Source organism: Protopterus annectens, chromosome 2.part0, assembly GCF_019279795.1.
Source record: "Protopterus annectens isolate FY-2018-M chromosome 2.part0, PAN1.0, whole genome shotgun sequence".
Taxonomy (NCBI): Eukaryota; Metazoa; Chordata; order Ceratodontiformes; family Protopteridae; genus Protopterus; species Protopterus annectens.
This window is the reverse complement of record NC_056728.1, coordinates 1,891,088,474-1,891,101,875: the sequence shown is the minus strand read 5'-3', so window position 1 is coordinate 1,891,101,875 and position 13,402 is coordinate 1,891,088,474. Positions and strand designations below refer to the sequence as shown.

Sequence of the window (13,402 nt, the reverse complement as noted above, 5' to 3'; positions counted from 1 at the left end):
CCCTTTGGTATGTACCTAACCAGGCATATCCAACAACTGGAACATCCACAGAGGTTTCTCACTAAAAGAATACAGGGCATAAGTAATATGTCTATGCAGACCTCCTCAGGGCCATATCCCTGTATTCTGTTGCCTACAGGCTTTTGAGGGGAGATCTATGCCTGGCATACAGGGCATTATCAGACCCCACTGTGATGGACCTCCTGCATATCCACAAAACAAACAGCACCATAATTATCTGTTCTAAATATTTAAACCTTGCCTATGATATAAATAGGACCTGCTGGAGGCATAGGTATGTATCCCAGAGACTACCTCATCTGTGGAACACTCTTCCAATACATGTGAAGCAGAGTTCCTCCCTAACCCAATTCAAGCGTAACTTGAACACTTGGATGAGAAACTGAAAATTAATCTCTGGTTTGGCAACTATGTCTTTAATGGACAGAGGTAACCTGTAAATGTTTCATCTCCCAGGCCCATGCATACACTTATCGAGGGTATCAGAACTTGTCAGAGATTTGGGGTGCATAGCTAGGCTTAAAAAGGCCCTTGTGTTTGTAAGCCTAGTAAATACCTATGGACCTATGACCCCTATATATAGCAAGATAGAGAGAGAGAGAGAGTGACACACATACACATATATATATATATATATATATATATATATATATATATATATATATTTTGAGTAGTCATTTGAAATTAGAGTAAATCACAACATTTTGCAGCAATCTAACTGACTACCTAAACTATCAAAAAATACTATCCACAAAAATAAATGCTACCAAGAGGAAACAAACAGTATGGATTTGTGATCAGTAGAAGAAGAAAAAAAATACAGACCACTGTATTAACTTCCAGACACATTTTGATTGTCTAATTTTACTTTTTTTATGGATAGACCACATGAGTAAGCACAACATTACTCAGCATGCTAAGCTCAGCTCTAACCATATCCCTGCCCCAATCCCAACTCTACAAATTAGGTCTCTAAGCACCACTTCCTAACAGTTCTATTTAACAATACGCACAGCCAAACAATAAACAGCTACAAATGCCAGCATAAAACTAAAGTTACCCCCACCAACCCTAACGCACAGCTGCATGCACATACAGAAACACAGACACACACACACACACACACACACACACACACACACACACACACACACACACACACACACACACACACAAGCACTCGGTTCCAGTGCTGTAACAGTGATTTATAACAAATGTTTCAGCATTACGACTCAGTCACATTTATATTTAAATTTGATTTAAAAATACTCTGTCTATTCAACGATACTAAGCCAGTTGTTTAATTCTGACAATCCACATTACTGACACTTATAATATCAAATCTGTCCCATCTGCAGTCAACTCACTATGACACCAGGATGGGATCTACCATCAGTCCTGCAGGAAGACAACTACCTGACTCACATTAGTTCAGAGGTTTGCAAAATGGGTGTCAAGCAAACGGTGTCTACTGGACCCATGTTGACTAAGCTATCTATTGATAAATTTATTTCATACACATCAGAGACATACACAGGAAACATATTACAACACATTCCTCAGAGTGCAGTATGACATTGTGAATTCACATGACGTCGAGTCAAAGGTGAGCCTACTATCTTCTTCTTCCTCTTCTTCTTCTTCTTCTTCATCCTCCTCTTCTTCTTCTTCTTCTTCTTCTCATTGCTTCTCATTATTGCCCATCTTCTAATCAATAATATGAACGCACATTGCATTTGCTGAGTGAAAAACATACTGATTGTTGTATGAAAAATAACTTATTTGCTCAATCTCATATTTTTTTTTGAAGTTACTCATTATTATAAGTTAAAAAAAAACTATAAAACTCTTATATATGTTTTATTGCATTTTTGGTAAATGGGTTGCCTCCATGATTTTCAGGATACCAGCAGGGAAACTGTACTGATTATCAAGCCTGCAGAAATAGGCTGGCATATATCACAGACAGGATGGTAGCCAGATAGTATATATACATTACACTCAGCTGATTAAAATTGCACTCAAATAGCTTGATCCACTTAAAAAAGTCAACACTTACTAGATCCCTTCCATGTCTCTAATCCTTAATGAAGAGAGCTTTGCTCCCCTCCCACATTAACTATATAAGCTGCATCCAACTTTTGTGTAAGTTTGAGTGCATGACTATAAAACACTTATCACATTTTATCCTGCAGAAACCAATGTATATAGAGCGGTATGAGATGTTTGGTGCTGAATATTGCCTGCTGTTCTGAAATTGTATGTATATTACTAAACTAAACAGTCATGCTGCTCTTCTTGACTTAATATGTGTTTTGTTCACTGTGGTGATAAGGATTATACTTCTGTCTTACATCAAAGAGGGTAGTTTTTCATTTGAGAAACATTGACGTTGAAGTAATGCTTCTTTTTGGAAACAGATAATGTTGCATGTTAAAGTAATTTTTGAGGTAGTTATGAGGTTTTTTAAGCCTGTGTTGGTCAAGCTGTACTGAAAAATGTAGTAGCACAACGTTGCGAGTCCACAGATAAAATCTATTAATCCACAATTAGTTAAGCGCTTTCATCAACAGTATGACTTTGTCAGAACAGTTAAAATATAAAATTTCAAGCTTAAATAACCAATAATTTGAATTCATTGGTCTAGCAATTACCAAATCATGTTTCAAACATGCCAAATCTCATGAATAATGAATAATGAAACCAATATGTATATAAAATCAGCAATGAACATGCTTATCATTACAATATATATGTGAAAAAAACACATTTTTAAAAAATATATTATTTTCTGTGTAAATTATAAGAAAATAATTGTTAACATTATTTTAAAAAATATATTTTTCCTCCATATTAGTAGTTACTTCACTGACCAAATGGCCATTGTGTTATACTAGATCTGCCTTCTCTTTCAAAACAGGCATAATTGAAAGATGTTCATTGATGCCAGGGGCTAAGGGTTTTTAAGTTCCCTTATGGAATTTACTATGATAAAGTGACTGTAAAGAGTTTCTCTGAAATGTTTGGCAAGTGGGGTTTGGAATTGTTGGTAAAAACTGTTGCTGTTTATGAGTCTATGACTACTGGATTAAGGGAAGAAGTGAATATGTTGAATGAAAATATTAATACTGATTTACTGTTTCCCCAGTATGAAAACTTGTATTATAAGATTATTAGTAGAGTGGATCAAAAATGTGACAATATATTCAAGAAAAAATTAAAAAGATGGAAAGGGATAATAAACAATATAAGCAAGGTAGGGCTTATCCCACTGACAAACTGTTTTTTTATACGCAGCAGCAGGAGGAACACGGTCCTGGAAGGATAGAAAATGGGCCTAGAACTAGTCTCAACATTGAAATTGACATGGATGATATCCACTATGGTGGTAATGATCTTGAGTGTTTGGATGACATTCAGGATTTTCCCATGCCTTGACGCTCGGAAAGAATAGCCAAACGCAGACAAGGGACAAACAAGACTTACAGCAGGGTTGTGAAACAGAATCAGACTTACAACCAATGGTAGACAGTACAGGACAGATTCAGAGTGTTGAAAACATCAAGTATAGTTTGGATGGTTTCAACATATATAATTATTCTAATGTTCCTATTACCAAGGTTTTATTTTCATTATTTTCAAAGGGATTTAAGTTTGTACCAACCCATGTGCCGGATGTAGCTTCTGTTATGATTGACCTGCAGTTGTATCTTAGGAAACTAAATTTGAACCTCATTCTGTCAGATAAAGTAAACAAGGGTGAATCAAACAGGGTATTAAAGAAAAGTATCATGTTTAAACCCCCATTGCATCCACTTATAGTGGCATATGAGAAACTTGTCAGGGAGGATCTATATAAAACTTGGGGTGAAAAAAGGAAAGTTTTTAATAACTTGAACACTAAAGAAAAAAACATCCTTGACAGTATTAGAAACAACAGGGATATAAGAATTATGACCCCAGACAAAGGGGGTGGGGTGGTTATATATGGTGTAGAAGAATATAACAACGACATGCAGAATATTCTATTCCAGGAGGATAGATATTCTTTATGTTCTAAAAATGAAATCAATATTTCTTATAGGAGATTGGATAGTTTCCTATATGAATACCTGATAGACCAGAGAATTTCGAAGGAAGAATATAATTTCTTATCAAACAAATCTCCTAGGATACCAACCATTTTTGGGATACCGAAGGTCCACAAAGATTTTAGGAAACCACCATTCCGACCCATAGTTGCAGCTGCAGGATCTAAGACCCACAACCTAGCGGTTTATGTGGATGTTAAATTAAAACATATTGTCAAAAAATTTCTGCATTTGTTAAAAGATTCCTGGGACTTTTTGGGTCAGCTCAAGCAAGACATTTGGATATCTGATTGTTGGTTTCTTACAGTTGATGTGCAGGATCTTTTTTCTTGTATTCCAAAACTGGAAGGGCTTTATTTTTTTGAGGAAGTTCTTTTTTCTCATTCTGCTTTAGAATCTGATGAGGTATCTTTTTTATGTGAGTTGATGAGCCTGATTCTTGAGAATAATTTCATATTTTTTGGTGGTGAATACTTTAAACAACTGCAGGGAGTAGCTATGGATGTTGCATGTGCCCCTTTGTATGCCAACTTGCTTCTCTTAGGGTGGGAACAAAAATACATTTTTCAACCTGACATGGAATTTTCATCTTGCATTGCATACTATGGTAGATTTTTGGATGACATTTTTATTTTGTGGAAAGGGGATGTAGCAGGAATCCCTAGGTTTTTGGAATATATAAATCAAACTACTAGGTATTTAAGATTTACCTTTCAATACCATCAGCAGGAAATTAATTTCCTTGATGTGCAGATTTTCAAAAAAGAAAACAGATTCCATTCCAAGATCTATAGAAAAAACACTTTTTGCAATGCATATTTACATTATACCAGTCACCACCCTATTCACCAGAAAAGAAGTATTGTAAAAGGGCAGGCAGTGAGAATAGCCAGAATGACCACTATAAAAGAGGATGTGATACTGGAATTCCAGAATTTAAGGAAAATGTTTCTAGAGAGAGGCTACCTGGGCTACTTCATTGATTCAATACTACAGGAGGTTGGTGAAAAATGGGCTATGGTGTACAAACCATTACTGGGTAGCACTAATTACAAATCAGTTGATATTTTTGATTTTGGTAACACTAGGGTTGGTACCAATTTTCAACAGGCATGTGTAGTCCAGTTTAGTCCCTTTTATTCTCAAGTTAAAACAACTTTGTTAAAGAATTGGAATATTTTCAGAACCAATCCGGAAATTATCAGGGTACTTGGTGATAAACCAATTTTTTCTACCAAAGTAGGTAGTAACATAAAGTCTTTGGTTGAGGTTTCTAGAAACTTCAATGGGAAACAGAGAAACACATATGGTAGTAAGCCTTGTGGTAGATGTCATTATTGTTGCTATATAATGCTGGAACGCGACATTTTTATTAATAACCTTAACAAAAGTCACATTTATTTGAAAAACGGAAACTGTTGTTCCAGTAAGTTGGTATATCTTGCTAAATGTACTTCTTGTTCCTCATTCTACGTCGGCAAGACGGAAAGGATGTTGAAGAACAGGATATACGAGCATTTATACGATATCAAATGTGGAAAAAATACTAATGCGTTATACAAACACAGTTGTCTCTGTAGTAATTTTTACTGGTTTTAAGTTTGTCATTTTGGATTTTGTTACAGTGGATGTGAGGAGGGGGTGATTGGCAAAACAGGTTGCACAAGAAGGAATTGATGTGGCAACTTCGACTAGCTGCTGACCAAGCCCCTGGCATCAATGAATATCTTTCAATTATGCCTGTTTTGAAAGAGAAGGCAGATCTAGTATAACACAATGGTCATTTGGTCAGTGAAGTAACTATTAATATGGAGGAAAAATATATTTTTTAAAATAATGTTAACAATTATTGTCTTATAATTTACACAGAAAATAATATATTTTTTAAAAATGTGTTTTTTTCACATATATATTGTAATGGTAAGCATGTTCATTGCTGGATTTATATACATATTGGTTTCATTATTCATTATTCATGAGATTTGGCATGTTTGAAACATGATTTGGTAATTGTTAGACCAATAAATTCAAATTATTGGTTATTTAAGCTTGAAATTTTATATTTTAACTGTTCTGACGAAGTCATACTGTTTGATGAAAGCGCTTAACTAATTGTGGATTAATAAATTTTATCTGTGGACTCACAACGTTGTGTTACTATTCTTTATTGGTTATACTTCAGCACTTCAACACCAACTGGTTGGACTTTGTACTGAAAAATGTACTAAGTTACCGTAATTTTGTTTGTTGCCTCAAACAAAAGGTGAGGAGGCATAAGAGAAAAACACCATATGTCGATGGATATAATGCAAACGTTTGTTAGGTATTTTAATGCACTGCTCCTCATTTTACGTAAACGATAACTCAGTAGCAGGGAGTTTAGCTGCCTTCTCTACTCTACCTACCATGATGTACCATTAGGTAAATACCGGAGTTAAAGGTTCGTACCTGTTTATCAAATCACTTATGGTTGTGGTCAGGGCCAAAGTTTTAGCAGCATTCTATGAAAAGTACAACATAGAGAAGACTTCAAAAATACAATGACTGTTAAAGTGAAGCTACCCTCACAAGAGGAGATTCTGTTTATTTAATATGACATGACCTTTATTAACTTTACTTGAAATGATATCTGTTTTTTTCTCTTTTTCAGGCCCTTGACAGAATATTCGACTACGTAAGTAAAGTCATGCTTCACATGGCCCTTTCATATTGGCAGCCATTCCTGGGATTGGCAGTCATCTTAGTCTTCATGGGATCCACTACTGGCTGCCCAGCTCGCTGCGAATGTTCAGCCCAGAACAAATCTGTCATCTGTCATAGAAAACGCCTTATTTCTATTCCAGAGGGTATACCCATTGAAACCAGGATATTGGACCTCAGCAAAAACAAACTCAAAGCGATAAATCCTGAGGAATTTTCTGCTTACACTCATCTTGAAGAAATTGATCTTAGTGACAATATCATCTCAAGTGTAGAGCCTGGAGCATTTAATAACCTTAATAATTTGCGATATCTTGGATTGAAAAGCAATCGCCTAAAACTTATTCAGCTAGGTGTGTTTGCAGGCTTGTCTAATCTAACAAAATTAGATATAAGTGAGAACAAAATAGTTATATTACTGGACTATATGTTCCAGGACTTACATAATCTGAGGTCCCTTGAAGTAGGGGACAATGACTTGGTTTATATATCACATAGAGCCTTCAGTGGATTGCTAAGTCTACAGCATCTCACATTGGAAAAATGCAACCTAACTGTAGTTCCCACAGATGCTCTTTCACGCCTCCACAACCTTGTCAGCCTGCGATTAGGACATTTGAGCATTAATGCATTGCATGCCTTTGCCTTTAAGAAGCTGTTTCATCTGAAATACCTGGAAATTGACTATTGGCCATTTCTAGACATGTTGCCTCCTAATAGCCTATATGGACTGAACCTCACTTTCTTGTCAATTACAAATACCAATTTGTCTACAATACCTCATACTGCTCTTAAACACCTGGTTTACCTGACACACTTAAACCTTTCATACAATCCCATCAGCACTATTGAAGCAGGAATGTTTCTAGATTTAGTACGGCTACAAGAGTTTCACGTAGTGGGGGCCCAGTTAAGGACAATTGAACCACATGCCTTTCAGGGCTTAAAGTTTCTTCATGTTCTAAATGTTTCCCAAAACCTTTTGGAAACTTTGGAAGAAAGTGTATTCCAGTCTCCAAAAAGCCTTGAGTTTCTCTGCATAGAAAACAACCCTCTTGCTTGTGACTGCCGTCTCCTTTGGATTTTGCAACGGCAACACAGCCTCAAGTTTTGTGACCAGCAGCCATTCTGCATTGCACCAGACAGCATCAAATACAGGCTCTTCAAGGACTTCCATAGCAATGTCATTTCTTTTCATTTTACTTGCAAAAAGCCAAAAATTCAAGATAAGAGCATTCAGCACCTTCAAGTCGAACAAGGGCAAACAGTGCAACTGTATTGCAGTGCTGAGGGTGAACCAAAGCCCTTCATATCATGGGAGACACCCCACAGAACAATAGTCACTGTAAAATCCCATGGCAGAGCTACCGTACTGGGAGACGGAACCCTAGAAATCAGAATTGCTGATGTCCAGGACAATGGTACATACACATGTGTGGCAAGTAATGCTGCTGGAAATGATACCCTTACAGCTACTATAACTGTCAAAGGACTTGCTTCAGAATTTCTGAATACTAACAGGACTCCTATGTATATGACAAACTCTAATAGTACCAGTTCCAATGGGACCAATGTACAGAATCAAACATTTTCTTTGGACCTTAAAACAATTCTAGTTTCCACTGCAATGGGATGTTTTACATTTCTTGGTGTGGTTCTGTTTTGTTTCCTGCTACTTTTTGTGTGGAGCCGAGGGAAAGGCAAGCACAAAAACAGCATTGACCTAGAATATATTCCACGCAAAACAAATGGAGCTGTGGTTGAGGCAGAGGTGCCAGGTCCCCGTAGGTTCAATATGAAAATGATTTAAGAGGTTACCTGTGGATGCTTATTTTGGCATTTTTTATCAGAAGTAAATAAATCTGGCATAATATTTTGCCAGAGCATGGCAGCTCATAGGTCCTAACGGTATCCATTTACAGGATTCTTCGATAATACCCTACAGCTACCAAACACTGGAAAAAAGTGGTCAGGTCCTTAGAGTACTGGTTCTGTAGTTGTCTGTACTGCAGAAATTATGGATCTGGAGACCTCAACAAGAATTTGTTGGTTCCAGTGATAAATAACATTTCAGAATTTTCTACCATGGCAAGAAAACCTACAGTGTAGGCTTTACATTAAAGAGACGCCTTTGTCTACAACATGCTCTTCAGTGGAATTTGTATCGACCAATATTATTTGTCTACGTGTTTTCAGCCTTGCACCATTCTTTACTGTTGTGTCTGCATTGCTAAGAAATGAATCTTTGTTTTCTTTTTTTTATACTGTGTGTACATCTTAAAGCAATATGAATAGGATGCTCTGCTTATTTGTCCACACATAAGAAATATTTTCCCATTCCCCATTCATGTGCAGTAACTCTTACTCTTAAACTCCAATCAGCTACTGTATGTTAATTCTCAGCTGACAGGTATTTTTGTAATTATGATGAGAATGAAAAAAAAAATGTTATTTAAATAGTACAGAGAGACCTGGCATTGTACATCCATATTCATAAGTTAAATGCTGTCATGGAAATTACGATCCTGATTACAAATATCTGTTTCTGACCCCTTTGGGCACATAGAGAATAAGATAATATGTGTGGCTAGAGGATCATATCCACCTTGATATACCGTATAGCTACTTCTGGCAAAATACGTTGCAGTGCTTTGAACTGTTTATTGGTAAGTCATGTCATCAGGAAAGATATTACTCCTTCACATAATCTCACACCTGACAAGTATGCATCATGCTGTGTTGAGATGTTGCAAGGAATTTTGATATCTTTTAACACCCAACATGCTGAATTCACATGAATCGGGTACCATGGTAGACATAATTATTCTCATCATTAGCATGTTCTTTTTCATGTTTTGTCATCCATGTCTGCATCACTGTTAAGGCTTCTTCAGAATGGAGAGGAAATGTTAAAACAAATTATGCATTTTGTTGTTCCAGTTTACAAACAAGTTGGCACTGAAGTGTAAAAATGAAGAATGAGTCTAGAATCTGTGCTAATATACACATAAACATCCTGCCCTGTCATTTGATTGCAGATGTCAGGTAGAGAAATTCTAGCTATGATATTAAAATTATATATAATGCTTGAGATATTCTGTTTGGGAGAATGGCCTTCATAACAATGAAACACTGTTTTGCTTCTCTGATGCAAAGCCACCATGCGTATAAGCAATTGTTCACACCATACATTTCTTAAATAACTGTATGTGTAACTCCACTGTAAATGTTACAAATATTTTTCCGTAATGTAAACCCCAATGCTTTACATTAATTCTGATAGATTTTCATGATCTATATTAAGAGCCTATAGAAAAACGACACAGAGTGTACCAGGCAGTATGCTTAGAGTTCATCACGTCTTAATTCAACCATTTTTTTCACGTAAAATGTATGTTGCTGAGTTATTTTGACCATCTGTCATGATTAAGTTATTCCTGAGAATGAGAGTTCATTTAAGCCGATGTTGCACAAACTCCCAGATACCTTTTCGGTAGGATAGATGGCACAAGCCAATAATTTGTCAATTAACAGGATGGACAGCAAATCATTAAACTATGTTCATCAATTTTATAGCTCTTATTGACTCATAAGGGGTAATTGAATGACAGTATTTTCACATTTTACTTATTTCAACAATGACACTATTTCATCAAAAAGAGTTTATGATGTAATCCTTAGTTCATGTTAATTTGGTGATGCATGTAGCAGTTTGAAAACTGCATAAAATTATGGAGCTGGTATTAATAACTGCCCCTTAAATTTAGTACACTTCACTAGCAAGGCATTCGTGCAAGCTTATGCATTTAAAGCATTTAGTGACAGACCTAAATATGTATGGGCAAACATAAATCTCGGAAGTTTCCAAAGGGTAATTCTAACACTATGTTAAATTGTTTACTCAGATATAATTATCAATTGGTTAAACAGCTGGGAGTGGTGTAGTATATTAATGCTGAGTCTTATCAGGACCATTAATGTGCTATATCCTCTTTACCAAAAACAGCTGGTGTTTGCTCTCAAAACAGAGCTAAGTATCATGATTCTTTCCTTCACAGACCACACAAAGCCAAGACACCTGCACACCTTTATTGGAAATATTTCTTAACAGTACACTGTGTGCTATTTCATAATAAGAGGGCTCAGACCTTATGTTTTATTTAAATGGTCTATGTGTTAATCACAATGAATGAGCATGTTCAGACATGAACAGCTTAAACGTAAACAGCCACTGGGCAGACATACACTGAGAAGTGAAGGCAGACATTGTTTCTGATTCAAAGAGGAATGCTAAGCCAAAATATTTTTGTTTTGAACCATGGGCTATATAGCTATCACAGTATTCATTTTGATGGAATGTGAATTGACATTTACAAAGGTATATTTAAACAATTTACGCAAATGTTTCAGGAAGATAATGGAGTAAAGAAATTATATGAAAAAAAATACTGAAAGAATCTTTATTTTTTTCAGTTGTATATATTTAGAATCTTTACATTCTTTGAGTGCAGCTATACATTAACATGCTAAAAAATTATTTCCATTTATGAAGCCAAACATATTCTGTTTACACCAAGACTGGCATTCTCTTTGTTCCCACAGTGAATGCATGAACCAATACATTTAGTGGTGATCAATGAATTAATACTACTGATGCAGTACATTGTGAAGACTGTATTAAAGGGTTTCAGCTATTTAGCAAAATGCATACAACTAATAGCACACAAAGGACTTACCAGCACAGGTTACCAAGTTTTGCTGCAGATCACATTAAAAGTACTAGTCAATGGACAAGTTTCTTTTTAAATATTTTCCTCAGGAAAAGTATAACAGTTGTGCTCACGTTTGCCAGTAATGGTGAAAATGATTGACTGCTTGCCAGTCTAGAGGTATGATGTGCATTTCTGAAATAGTAAAATCGTATTTAACAATGTCCTAAAGATACAACAGTTTCATATTTTCCTATTAACTGCATCACTGTATAATCATGGGACAAAATAAAGCATTGTGTTGTTGGTAACTTAATTTGGTCAGCTCTGTGCTGAGGAAATAAGCATTCATTGAATGAACTCTGAATCTCAGCTGCTTAAGAAGGAATTGCTGCTATCCAGAAAAAAAATATAAGAAGGAATTGCTGCTCTCCAGAAAAAAAATACAATCACCTGAAGTTCATGCAGAACATTCAGCTAAAATGGGAAATGCAGTTTTGCAAATGGCATACAATTTCTGAGATACAGTTAGCAAAGGTGTATTCTTCACATGAATGTTTCTGTCCTAACCAAATCTATCTTAAAGGTCATTTAATGTGTTCAGATATCCAATTTTTGCAATAAACAAGACATATACAGCTAAAATAGGGATGAAAGAAAAGGCTGTTTATAAAAGTAGTCTTGTACACAGATATTGAGATACAGGAGCTCATACTTATTTTTCTTTTGACTCCTTGAACAAAATGCATTTATCTTACTTACTCCCCCCACCAAAAAATGTAGCTGACCTATCGGTTGTTTTCCCAAGTTCTGTTCATAGTTTCATATGTTCATAGGTAGGTACTAGGCTATTGGCCCTGGGACCTATATAAGCCTAGCCAAAAAGGTTCCCTGGCTTTTGCCACCCAAGAAAATTATTTTCCTGTGCCCCTGTCAAGCAGTGCCACAGAAGTGATCCCTGGGGTGAATTTTCTATTTCCCACCCAGTCGTCAAGATTTTTCTTAAAGAGAGCCAATGAGGAGCTTTACTTGACATGAATGGGTAGTTGGTTCCTGACTATGGGAGGTCTCTGGGACAGGAATCTATTCCTCCAGCATAAATAATCACCCTACCCAAGTCTCAAACCCAGGGCCCTGGACACCACAGTCAGAGCAATGTACCACTGCACCATTTGAGCATTCCAGTAGAAAAGTGATTCTTTCAGAGTTGACTTTGCTTAATATTGGAGTTCCTTACTGTGAAAGTACAAACTTGAGTATAGACTTAATTCTCACATATATTTAGAGCAAAGCAGAAATGACATCATTACATTCCGTGGTTAACACTTGCATTAAAGTAATTATCATATAAACAGTGCAACTGCTATAGATGTCTGCAGAGTTGCATTTGGTATTTGGATAATTTTGTCAGTAGATAGGGTGGTATTCATAATCCTAGAGTTCACAGCTGCATAGCAGTTGTTTGCAAGAAGCACCACTACAAGTATATGAAAAATAAGCTAAGCACAAGGTATTAGTGGTGAATAAGGAAAAGCAAAGTTGTTTTGAAAAACATGCCCACTTAAGGCAAAAGTATAAATTACCTAAAGTAAAGCATTAAGTACATGTGAAGTAATATGTGGAAGACATAGGCTTCATATTAATTCATTTGTATTTGGATATTGTAGACAGATGTGGATATGCACAGTCACACTTGAAATGCTTAACACAAGTGACTGCACAGTTTTTATTATTAATATTTTAAAAAAATCATGGAGTTTAAAATGTTTTATATAAGGGTATCCTTATGTGGATACCCTGATGGTGTCATTAAAGAGTGGAAAGGGGGAGACAGGAAAGATTGAAAAAGGGGAGAAAAAACAAAAAGGGAACACAGAATGA

General features: G+C 35.9%; 1 protein-coding gene across 3 annotated transcripts in view; it reads left to right on the top strand.

The window, feature by feature from the left end:
• The window catches only part of LINGO2 (leucine rich repeat and Ig domain containing 2), a 6,800,733-nt gene extending 6,788,901 nt beyond the window's left edge, over positions 1–11,832 (top strand). For all 3 annotated transcript variants that reach the window (XM_044061897.1, XM_044061899.1, XM_044061898.1), the window contains one exon: positions 6,763–11,832. In XM_044061897.1, the coding sequence (XP_043917832.1) occupies positions 6,799–8,622 (1,824 nt within the window). In that variant the 5' untranslated portion in view covers positions 6,763–6,798 and the 3' untranslated portion in view covers positions 8,623–11,832. The remainder of the gene's footprint in view (positions 1–6,762) is intronic.
• The last annotated feature ends 1,570 nt before the right edge of the window (positions 11,833–13,402 follow it).